Source organism: Spea bombifrons, chromosome 4 (genome assembly GCF_027358695.1).
Source record: "Spea bombifrons isolate aSpeBom1 chromosome 4, aSpeBom1.2.pri, whole genome shotgun sequence".
In the NCBI taxonomy this organism is placed as follows: Eukaryota; Metazoa; Chordata; class Amphibia; order Anura; family Pelobatidae; genus Spea; species Spea bombifrons.
In genome coordinates, this window is record NC_071090.1 from 9,690,814 (window position 1) to 9,704,072 (window position 13,259).

At 36.4% G+C, this 13,259-nt stretch overlaps 1 protein-coding gene across 37 annotated transcripts in view; it reads right to left on the reverse strand.

The window, feature by feature from the left end:
• LOC128491197 (protocadherin gamma-A4-like) overlaps positions 1-13,259 on the reverse strand; it is a 216,430-nt gene that overhangs the window by 41,958 nt on the left and 161,213 nt on the right. For 2 of the 37 annotated variants that reach the window (XM_053463427.1, XM_053463430.1), the window contains exon 1: positions 9,672-12,257. The exons of 33 other annotated variants lie outside the window; for them this stretch is intronic. In XM_053463427.1, coding sequence (XP_053319402.1) covers positions 9,672-12,119 — 2,448 coding nt within the window. In that variant the 5' untranslated portion in view covers positions 12,120-12,257. Of the gene's footprint in view, positions 1-3,616; positions 6,331-9,671; positions 12,258-13,259 lie in introns of those variants that run through there. 2 more of the 37 variants (XM_053463444.1, XM_053463440.1) reach the window with 2 other exon arrangements.

Here is a 13,259-nt window from a genome sequence, read left to right on the forward strand (position 1 = left end):
TAGCTTGAAATTTAAAATGAATAATAAAATAAATTAATTTGGATAATACTATATTATTGAATTTGTAATTTATGGAGATTTACTAATCAATACATGTGACTACTAGGTTACAAAACAAGGTAAGAAGTTATAAATGAAATATTTTTTTTACAATATAGTATAAAGATACGTTTTCCCTTATATTCGTTTGTATTCCATATCCAAACGAATAAAGCACAAGTACATACAGACATAAAAACAAATTAAAAAAATTCCCTTCATCAAGCAGCAGTTATGTATATATTTCAACACCACCAAGATTTAAATTTCTTTTATTATTGCTATTAGTTTAGATATTTTTGCCATCTAAGTTCGAGCCTTAATTTTCTTATCAATCTAGCCTACCGTGTTGTAATTCATCTATCCAGGAATTCCAGAAATAATATCTATTTCTATTCCAGATGGTTTGGGATAGAATTCCTTTTTCCATCTGGCGTTCGTGGATTAATTGAGATTTTATCTTATTCCAGATAATCCCTTCTGTTTTTTAATAATTTCCTGCGATTTCTATTTGAATTGCTGTCAACAAATGAAGAAGAAATCGGAGCTCTTTTTTATTCGAATTGGGGAGATTTAGATGTAACAAAGCTAAATCTGGAGTCAATCTCCATTCTGGGCCGAAGATGGCTTCTAGTCGGGAGGATATTTTTTGCCAGCATGTATAAATGGGAGTACAACTCCACCAGTGTTCCCTCTAAGTTGTGCGCTTGTGCGCGCGCACATAGCTTTAAGAGGGAGCGCACACGAACGAAAATTGTGCGCACAACCAGTAGCGCACCGAACGGGGGGGTGGTCCGCTACTGGTTGTGTGCACGGCACCCCTCCAGAGACGGACAGTAATGTCCGCCGCTAGAGGTGCAGGCTCGGTTAGAGGGAGATCAAGGATCTCCCTCTAACCGTCTTAAAAAAAAAATCAAGGGAGCGGGAGGTCTGTTAATGCAGACCTCCGATCATACTACCTTGCGACGTGCGCGGCAACTGATGTTGTGCGTTGGGATTTGATGTCATATCCCGGCGCACAGCACTGAAGCCACGCCCACCGCCTCCACTGCACTGGAAGAAGAGGACACAGAAGAGGAATAACGAAGAAGAGGAAAAGTGACAGGTAGGAAAACATTCTGTGAGAGTGAATTAGTAAGTGTGTGAGAGTGATGGGTGTAGTTTAAACTGAATGTTTGTGAATGAGTGTGTGTGTGTGTGATAGCATGGATGTGTAAGTGTGTGTGGGGGGGATAGCATGGCATAGGGAGGCTGTAATCATATTCCTATCATGCTCAGGTTCCAGCATGTACTGGCTGCCTGAGCATGATAGGAGTGAGATTGCTGTTAGCAATTCTATTTTTTGTTCAATTTTGGTGTGTTAACCACATCTTTATTAAAAGTAAGTAACACACCAAAATTGGACAGAAAAATTCGATAACAATATTAATATATATATATATATATATATATATATATATATATTTATATGATTGCTAACAGCAATCCCACTCCTATCATGCCCAACCAACCAATACATGTTAGAACCTGGACATGATAGGAGTGTGATTGCTGTTTATCATATATATATATTTATATATATATATTGTTATTGATTTTTTTTGTCTAATATATATATATATATATATATGCACCGAAATGAAAATTCTGTACCTGAAAATTTAGCATTCACTTGACTGAAACCGAAAATGACCCCCCCACACACCTTTAAAAACAAAAACACTTTTATATATATGGCCAGACTGGTTTCTGATGGAGGAGTTTATTGTATATAAGTATATATGTATATATAAAATACTAGGCCAGACACTAAAGTGGTAGGCCTACACCACATCAATGTTTGGCTTAGTATATAGTGATTGGGGTTATGCTGCATTATTGTCAATGTCTGGCTCAATGTATAGTGATAGGTGTTGTGTTGTACCACGGTCAGTGCGTGCGTCAGTATATAGCGATAGATGTTCTGCTGTACCACTGTCAGTGTTTGCCTCAGTATATAATGATAGCAGTTATGCTGTACCACCCTCAATGTTTGCCTCAGTATATAGGGATAGCAGTTATGCTGTACCACTGTCAATGTTTGCCTCACTATATAATGTTAGCAGTTATGCTGTACCACCGTCAATGTTTGCCTTAGTATATAATGATAGCAGTTATGCTGTACCACCATCAATGTTTGCCTTAGTATATAATGATGGCAGTTATGCTGTACCACCGTCAATGTTTGCCTTAGTATATAATGATGGCAGTTATGCTGTACCACCGTCAATGTTTGCCTTAGTATATAATGATAGCAGATATGCTGTAACACGGTCAATGTTTGCCTAACGATAGAAGCTATGCAGTTTTAAAGAGTGTGTGTGTGGGTGTCCCATGTACAGGATCCGCCCCAGGTGCCAAATACTCTAGGTACGCCCCTGCACACAACAATTTTTCCCAATTTTTTTTTTATCCTTTATGCGGCCTGGAGCCTCCGCTCGTGATTCGCTCATAATTTACTTATGCAGTGAGAATTTCACCTTTAAAAAAACATTACAGGTAGTAATACTGTTGTGTAACTAATACTACATTATCACACTATAATGTAGTGTTATTAACCATGAGCGAGCTGTACCAAAAATATAGAATAACAATTTAAATTTAACATTTTCAGAAGCATATTGTGCGCAGAAAATTTTGGCTCTGGGAAAATTTTTGCACAAGAGAAATTTTCTGCGCACACCACCTAAGAAAAATTAGAGGGAACATTGAACTCCACCAAATATGGAGTTCATCTCCTCTTGATGCTCCACATCTCCAGCAATTGGGAATGTTGTTCCTATACATCTTTGTTAATATTGTTGGTACTCTGTTCCATGTATTAATTAATTTAAAATTAAAATATTTTTTAAGCCCATCTAATTATTAATCAACAGGTAAATTCATCTGAGTTCATCTTTATATAACATGCCTGGTGATTATTGGATTTACTCAGGTCTCAGAAAAATGAAGCACAATTGAGTAACCTTGCAGGTAATAATCAAGACTCAAAAGTCTAAAGCAACGTTGAACTAATGTTTCAATCCAGGAAATACATTCTCATAAATGCAATATCAGAGTTTTCCATAAAATAGCCATATAATCTGCATAAACACAACTAACCCAAAAAGCAGGGATTGCACACAGACTCCTAAACCCTACTCATCTTTAATCTATATTATTCCCCATCCACATTTCTTTATTTGCTGTTACGTCATAAATGTTTTATGTTATTTTGTAATAATTATATTTGTGATCTGAATAATTCTCATCAAGGAAGGCATGCATTGAAAAAAAAATATATTGTGATTGACGAAACTAGGAGCGAGAGTGGCAGAGTTATATTCTTCTAAATAGATTAAATGTTCTATACGGGACATAACTCGAATCAAGAAAATTTATGGTTTAGAAAACTATAAAGAACATGTTCAGCAATCAAAAATTATTAGATAGTATTATATCGCTGTTAAGTGTAATAGAAGACCAAACATATATCCTTTAGATACTATTTATTAAAAAAATGCTATGATTCACCAAAAATAATGTTTAGCCGTCTCACCTGGTACTGGTCCTTTAACAAGTCAGAGGTGGGCTCCTTCATAACATCAGTAAAATTAGGTGTATTTGAAGGCTTTGTCAAAGTAATATTGGATGTCGCTACTGAGGGGAAACAAGCTGGATAACATTGTCCCTGTGGTTCAGGAGGGGCCATTCTGACCTCCATATATTTTAAAGTTCCATCTGTGTTCAAATAAAGTGTCGGTTGATACTGGTCTAAGTAGTTCTTTGGGGGTGATTTGTTTAAAAAAGAAAATCCACAACTATTATCATAATAACCATTTTTAAAGCATTTTATAATCAATATAATAAAGGTAACAAGTGAAACTAAGCTAATGGCCACAAGGGAAATAATAAGATACAATGTCAAATTGGGAGTTGGATTAGAGTTTGTAAGAAAATCTTGAGATGTCTGGGATTCCTTTTCAATGGTATCTAAAATATTTATAAAAATTTTGACTGTAGTTGTCAAGGGCGGCTCCCCGTGATCCCTGACTGAAATCACAAGCTGTTGCTCAGTGTTATCGTTTTCTTGAATAGCTCGGATTGTTCTTATTTCCCCTGTATATTCCGAGATCTGAAACAAACTACCACCACTATGCTCAGATAGAGTGTAGGCGAGCCAGGCATTGTGACCAGAATCGAGATCCACAGCAGAGACTTTTGTTACTAAATATCCAACAGATGCCGATAATGGGATCTTCTCCTGATTAATGAATTCACCTGAATTATCAGGGTTTAGCACTGTGGGGTAATTGTCATTTGTATCCCAAATGAATATAAAAACTGAAACATTAGAAAACAAAGATGGAAATCCAGAATCTTCTACCCTTGTGGTTATTTGCAGAACTTGGAATTGTTCATAGTCAAAAGAACGCTGGGCATAAATGTTGCCATTGTCAGAATTGATGTATACAAAAGAAGAGGCAGAAGAACCATCTATTTGGCTTTCAATGATAGAGTATTTCAGCTTTGCATTGCCCCCCTCATCTGGGTCAGATGCTGATACCGTACATAATAAGCTGCCAGGTTCATTATTCTCTTTTGTGAATGCGTTGTAAACAGATTGCAGGAATGTAGGAGGATTATCATTCACATCAGAAACATAGATGGTAACTATAGTCTGATTATGTAAAGGAGGAGACCCAAGATCAGAGGCAATAACCTTAATAACATATTTTGAAACCTTCTCTCTGTCCAGATATCCAGCAGTGACCAAAGAGTATCGATTATTAAAGGGTTGACATTTAAATGGTAAATCCGGTGATACTTCCAATGTAATTTCTCCATTTTTTCCAGAATCTCTATCTTTCACTGTAATAAATCCAACAACAGTTCCTATTGGTGCATTTTCAGGCACTTCATTGGTCTTGGAGGTAATAAGAACATCTGGGGTATTGTCATTTTCATCTTCTATTTCAATTTGCACAAGACATCGTCCCTCAAGTTCAGGAACACCTTTATCTATGGCTCTAACAGACAATTCAAAGAAACTCGATTCTTCAAAATCTATACCTCCCTTAATAAATATTTCACCGGTGTGTGCATTTAAACCAAATATTCTCTTTGCTGCATCTAAGTTATGATGGTTAAACAAATAGACTATTTCACCATTGGAGCCTTCATCGAGATCTGTGGCATTGAGCTTTATCACAATTGTGTTTAATGGGAGATTTTCCAATAAACTGATCTTATAACATGACTGAGCAAACACTGGTGCATTGTCATTAATATCTAAAACTATTATTGTAACCTGTGTAGAACCTGACCTTGCTTGTTCACCACCATCAACAGCAGTGAGGATGAGTTTATGTTCTTTCTTCTCTTCCCTGTCTAATACTTTTTCCAGTATCAGCTCTGGTATAAGCGTTCCATCTTTGCGATTTGTTACAGACAAAGAAAAATATGGGTTTGGATTTAGTCTGTAATGAGTAACACCATTAATACCCACATCGGGATCCTGTGCAATCTCTAAAGAGAACTGTGCACCAGGAACTGCCAGCAGTTCAGTGATTCTTATTTCCTGATTGGGAACGGCAAATGACGGGGAGTTATCATTAATGTCTAGAATTTCAATTTTTAAACCAAAAAGTTCCAGTGGATTTTCGGCAACAAGCTCTAGATGCAATAAACAGCTAGAGCTAGATGCACAAACAACCTCCCTATCAATCCTTCCTTCCACAGTCAAATCTCCATTTTCTTTGTTTACAGAAAAATATCTGCTGCTCTCTTCAGATTCCAAACCCAGTCTGCGTTTATTAATATCTGCCAGATTTAATCCCAAATTTTGAGCCACATTCCCTATCAATGTTCCTGGCTTTGTCTCCTCAAGAACTGAATAACGAAGCTGCCCAGTGACCCAGCCCCAGCTACAGAGGAAAAAATAACATATTACTTGCCATTTCCAAGCTTTTATGGATCTCTGTCTGTCCATATCTTAAATCCTTTGTTTTGAAGTATCAAAAATGTAGGTTTTTTTATAGTTCCATGAGTCTAAAAGTCAAATATAAATCCAGCAGAGGCACAAAATATTGCTACGGAAGCATCTTCAATGTAATGGTAGCTTTCCTTTGTGTGCAAGAGAAAAGATAGGAGGGTGATTCACTGAGCCAGGGGGAGGAGAGAGAGAGGAGATGATGATGATGCGAACAGATCCACTAGTGCAGCTCAAGAAATGATTGGATGACAGGTCCGCCCTCTGCTGGCCAATAGTGTTAAATTCATTTCAAACGGAAAAACAGGAATATTTGAATCTCTACTTTGATATATATATATATATTTGCAGCTACATATTTGTGTTAATGCTAGAACGGACATATTTCATGACAATGTGTACTGTATATGTGATTATATATGAATCAGAATAGGTATAGATTTTTTTATTCTATTATATTAATATTTATTTTTTTGTGTCCAATGTGAAGGCACACATACAACAATGTTGTCAGGGTTCATCCAGGGTGCGGAGCTGCATATCTTTGTTTTTCCCTGCCTTGCCTCAGTTCCCATGTTTTCCTGTAATCCGTTCCTGGATTTCCATATGATCTGTTCTGTGCTTCTGATTCCTTGTTTCCAGTCTTGCTCTTTGCTTCAGCTTCTGTTTCCTTTATAAGGTGTGCCCCACCCGTTTGTTATGTTTGTCTCAGTCTGCAGTGTAAAGGTATGTCCTTGGTTTTGTTTTTGGATTCAATGTTTGGTTTCAGCTTATTAGTGATTCAGTAAGCAGGGTTTAGCGTTAGGACCCACCGAATATTGGAGTACTTTGGCGTAGCGGTAGGCTAAGCATACTTTGGCCATATGATGTGACGGAATCTCCAATTGTTATCTCATAGTCCTAGGCTAGTCCTGTATCCACATGTGTCTGTATTTTGCGTACCTTTGCCCTCCTTTCCCTGAATCAGGATTTCAGTTCCTCTCTTCTCTCCCCATGTCCCAGTTAAGTTATCCTATCCTTGCTTTAAGAGAAGCGTCCGAGGATTCTGGCTCCTCACTCCATCCCCTGTGTTCCTGGGCCTGTATACTGAGCTACTGCTTTGCTGCATCTGATCTGTCTGCCGTGTATGACTCTTGGCTACGTCAACGATCCAGTTTTGTGTACCAGACCCCGGCGTGTTCCAGACGTACCTACCAGTCCAGCCGCTTCCAAGCCGTGTGCCCTGCCTGAGGGCTTCCTAGCCGTGAGCCCTGCCTGAGGGCTTCCTAGCCATGTGCCCTGCCCATGGGCTTCCTAGCCATCTGCCCTGCCAGTGGGCTTCCTAGCCGTCTGCCCTGCCTGAGGGCTTCCTAGCCATGTGCCCTGCCCATGGGCTTCCTAGCCGTCTGCCCTGCCAGTGGGCTTCCTAGCCGTCTGCCCTGCCAGTGGGCTTCCAGTGTCCTACCTGTTTTTATCCTGCTTTCTTAACACCTAAAGATGGCGCCCAAGAGAAAATCTAAAGCTAAAGTGGAGCATAGCCCTGAACTGGACACATCAGCCTACCTACAGCCATGTTCTGAACCTGCCCCTGCTTTTAGACTCCTGATCCTGATCCGGCACCGAGTGCCCTGACAAATGTGTTGCTCATTGTCAGGAATTATATGTATGTTTACTATTTCAAATGAATGTATCTTCTTTTTGTTTTTATCAAATTATCATTATTATTATTGTTGTTTACAGGGTAGTTAATACAGTAATATTCTAATTTAACTTGGTTCTTTGAACTTCCCCAAATATCTGACTCTCAATATCAAATCAAGAACTAAAAGGAAAAACAAAGCAAATATATTAACATCTCATTAAATATGGCGCTGACTAGCCATACTTACATGTGCCACAAAAATATAATTTTGAAGCCTACCGCATTGCAAGTGTTTAAGTTAATTTGCTTTGACTAAAAAAGTACACCAATATGAAGGTTTTCAGGAAATGGAATTAAAAATGAATTAACCTCCCAATGGGGATAGAATGAAGAAGAATCAATGCAGATATGACCTCAGAATGCAGATATGAAACACAGATGCATGAGATATGCACCCAAAGAGATGAATTTACAATGTCTTGAATCAAATGTAAGTTTGACAATAATGTGAATTTCAATAGTAGTGTTTTTTTAGCTTCTATCACCCTATTTATGAATTGTCAAACTTAGTCAAGCATTCAAACTATATTTTATTTTATGAGAATTAGCTATTCTCCCCCCAAATCTTCCCAAAATATTATTCTTCTAAATTTATATCATAAATCAAATACTAATGGCGTTCACAATTGCATCAAGAATGTGGTTGTAACCACAAATCTCCACCTCGGACGAAATATTACATCAAATTCAAACATAATCTAAAATGGAAAAGGGTATGTCATATATAGTCAGAAATAATGAAATATTTGAAAAATCTTATGAACCTTGGTCAAATACATTTCCAATAAATAAATATAAGAAGGAAGAGGGTTTATTTACCAAAGTTAAATTACCACTTTTATTCAACAACATTTTTCTATCTGGTTTTGATATAAAAATGTATGAAATAATCTTAAGCCTGTGTTTTTTTTCCGTTAGACTTTGTTATGATTTTGTATTGTATGTTTTATAAATTCTATGTATTTTCTATGTTTTTAAATAATATTAATAATGAAAAGAATCTTTCAATGCGGTGAATGTACATTTTCTGAAATCAAATGTAAGTTAATAATAATAAGGCAAATTTCAAACTTTTGGCTGCCAACTCAAACCTTCAAACTATATTTTAGAAAAACAAAGAGTATTGTATTTATGTTACTCTAATCATGCCACTTCTACAAATTAATAAAATGTTATGCTTTCTGTAGTACCACTTGGTTATTGTAAGTGATTAATATATAACAAAATGTTATGCTTTCTGTAGTACCAATTAGTTATTAGTTAACTATAAACTACTAGCTGAAGTTGGTGGACAGGGATTTATTATAGATATATACATATTCACCTTTTTTTATTTCAGCATCGCTCCATTATATATACGCAATGAAAACAGGTCAACAAAGTACAGAAGTTCCTATGAAGCAAGTCCTATGGAGACCTCACCCGGTAGGCCCTAAGTGTAAAAGACTACCAGATCTCACCTGAGACTCTGTTGTAGTTCCGCAAATTTCTGTTAACAAGTTTGTAAAATGTTTTATATACTAAAGACACTATTTTGTCATTTACTGTTGTCATATGATATCCAGTTACCAAATGGGGAGGTTTATTTTTTGGGGCTCTGGTGAATCACCCCTCCTCTACCATACATACTCAACTTAACAGTAACCACAGTGGTTAAATATTTTAATCAAAAACTACAGAATCAAAAAAAACACAGCTCAGAAGCAAAACAAAATATATAGTATTTTAGGATTTGGAATAATATTGTCCCTTTTAGTATAGCTTATGGTTCTATAAGTCAATCCAAAGAACACGTCTTTATCAATACAATGTAGATGAAACACGTATGTTAATCAACTGTGCAAATGCTAATAGACCAGAATAAAAAGAGTTCAGATTTTGAATACATTCAAGAACCAAATAGATGAAATCAATGCTAACAAAACTATTACTTCACCTCACCTTGTTTGGCTCTTTCAACCAGCTTGGGTCAGAAGAGTGGTCAGTCTCCTTATCAATATCGGTTAAATGAGGGAAGTTCAAAGGTTTCGTCAAAGTAAAATCTGATTTCTCTGTTGCTGGAGGAAAGCAAACGGAATAACATTGTGCCTGTGGTTCCGGTGGAGCCATTCTGACTTCCATGTATTTTAATGTCCCATCTGTGTTTAAGTAAAGTGTTGGCTGATACTTATCTGCATAGGCCTTAGAATATGTCTTGTTTGGAAAACAAAACCCACAACTGGATTCATCATGTTCTTTCCTAAAGCATTTTACAATCAAAATAATGAATGTAACAAGTGAAACCAAACTAATGGCCACAAGGGAAATAATAAGATACAATGTCACATCTGATGTGGGTTTAGTGTTAATGGGAAAATGGCGTGACTTATGCATTTCTTGAGCCATGTCATCAATTATGTTTATGACAATGGGGACTGTAGTTGATAGTGAAGGCTCTCCGTGATCCCTGACTACTATTACAAGATGTTGTTCAGTGCTATCGGTTTCTTGAATAGCTCTAAGTGTTCTGATTTCACCTGTGTATTCAGATACTTGAAACAAACTAGGGTCGGAAGGCTCATCTAAACCATATGCAATCAAGGCATTATGGCCAGAATCCAGATCCACTGCAGACACTTTTGTAACCAAATAACCAACAGATGCAGAAATGGGGATCCTTTCTTTGGTGCTTAATTCCCCCAAATTCCCTGGATAGAGCACAGAGGGGTAGTTGTCATTTGTATCCAAAATAAATATAAAAACCAATACATTGGAAGATAAATTTGGAGATCCAGAATCTTCCACACTCGCAGTGATTTCAAGAACTTGGAATTGTTCATAGTCGAAAGAGCGCTGGGCATAAATGTTGCCATTGTCAGGGTTGATGTATACAAAAGAAGAGACAGAAGAACCATCGATTTGGCTTTCAATGATAGAATATTTCAGCTTTGCATTATCCCCCTCATCAGGGTCAGATGCTGATACTGTACATAATAAGCTCCCCGGGTCATTGTTCTCTCTTATGAAGGCTTTGTAAACAGATTGCTTGAATGCTGGAGAATTATCATTCACATCAGAAACACTGAGATAGATTATTGTCTGAGTGTGTAAAGAAGGAGATCCAAGATCAGAGGCTCCAAGTTGAATAGCATATTTTGACGCATTCTCTCTGTCCAGGTATCCGGTTGTTACTAACGTATAACGGTTTTTAAAAGGTTGGCATTTAAATGGTAGATCTGCTGGTACTTCCAACTGTATTTCTCCATTCTTTCCAGAATCTTTATCCTTCACTGTGATGAATCCAACAATAGTTCCTATTGCTACATTTTCAGGCACTTCATTTGTCTTAGACGTAAAAATAATTTCTGGTGTGTTGTCATTTACGTCTAATATGTCAATCTGTACAATACATCGTCCCTCAAGTTCAGGGACACCTTTATCTATGGCTCTAACAGACAATTCATAAAACTGTGATTCTTCATAATCAACAGCTCCCTTAATAAATATTTCTCCGGTGAGAGAATTCAAGTCAAATGTTTTCTTTATTTTATCCACTGTGTGATGATCAAAGGAATATATAATTTCACCATTGGCACCATCATCTAAATCTGTAGCGTTCAATGCTATGACAATGGTTTTTAATGGGAGATTTTCCACTATACTGATCTTATAAACTGACTGATAAAACTGTGGCGCATTGTCATTAATATCTAAAACAGTAACAATTATCTCAGATGATCCTGACCGAGGTTTTTCTCCCCCATCAAAGGCAGTTAGTATTAATTTATGTTCTTGATTTTCTTCCCTATCAAGAATTTTTTCTAAAACTAATTTAGGAACAAGCGTACCATCTTTCTGAGTCTCTACAAACAAAGAAAAATATGGATTTTTGTTCAATGCATAGTGTGTTATAGAATTAGAACCTACATCTTGATCTTGTGCAATTTCTAAAGGGAACCGAACGCCAGGACTAGTCACTAGTTCTATAATTTTTATCCTTTGATTACCAGCAGAAAACGTGGGAGAATTGTCATTTACATCCACAATTTCAATTTCTAGGCTAAACAACTCCAAAGGTTCTTCAGCCACAACTTCTAGATGTAATATACAATGTGTACTGGAGCCACAAATATTTTCTCTGTCAATCCTTTCCTTCACAGTTAGGATTCCATTTTTCTGATCTGCAGCAAAATATGCACCATGTCCCTCAGACCCCAAACTAAGTCTACGTTTATAGATGTCTGCTAGATTGAACCCAAGATCTTTAGCTAAATAACCAACAACAGTTCCTGGATCTGACTCCTCAATGAGAGAATATTGAAGCTGTCCAGAGACCCAGCCCCAGCTACAAAGGAAAAACAAACATGCTACTTGCCATTTCCACACATCTAGATAGCCCTGGAAGTCCATATCTCAAATCCTTTCCTTTTGATACTTTGGTATATGTTATCCTTTATAATCCCATGGATCCGTATTTTGATATAGATCAATCCATTGGAAAATAACTCCTTCTTTTTGCTATAAACACGTACATAAGATTTGCATCGCGAAATAGCTTTTCTTTGTGTGCCAGGGGAGAGATGGGAGGGTGATTCACCGAGCAAGGAGGAGGAGAGATGAGGATAACATGAGCAGATCTACTTGTGCAGCTAAAGAAATGATTGGATGACAGGTCCGCCCTCTTCTGGCCAATAGTGTAAACTTCATTTCAAATAATGGTAGGATGTGGTGAATGTTTCACATAATAAAAATATAAAAATGTAAATGTATTTGTAACATTTTTATGCTGTTATTTTATATAAAATGTATTTTATATTAAATAAAAAAAATTCAATAAAAAAATTGCAATATAATGAGAAAATGAGAAAAAATATTTAATTACACACAGTAATCTAGCTTTTGTTCTTTGTACACTTTGAAAATACTTATTATGGGTCTTTGCTTCCCCATTTCTATTTTCATTTACCCCATTAACAGCCCTATGTAATCACTTAAAAATAAGATTATTTTCTATATAATTATATTAAGACTTTTGCAGAAACATTCCAAAATGAGTCCATTGTTAAAAAGAAATCATATCCCAATACATAGTAGCATGTCCATCTACCTCAATAATTTAAGTTGACAAACTTTATTTTTATATAACTAGGGATAAGTTACTTGGGGATAAGTAATTCAATTTTTTGATAAAACTTTATATAAATAAAGTGAAAAAACGTTAATATTTCCATTGATCACTGGTTATGCAATACTTAATCCGCAATACAAAAAAAAATGTTTACTAAAAATATTATTTTTCTTTAGACACATAACATTCAAGACAACGTATTTACAGTCTCCTCAAAAAACAAATTGTTTCCTCACTGCATCATTATTTGCTTAGTTGAAATTGCATAAATCAAAAAATAATAGACACGTGAAGGGTGGACTAAGCTACCAAATAATTTTATTTTCCTTATATTTTGGTATTTTTTGTTCAGGCTTTTCTTATAGGGCCAGGCTAATTCCCAGCTTGGCTGGTGCTGCCCCACTAGCCTCCTCAAACACTTC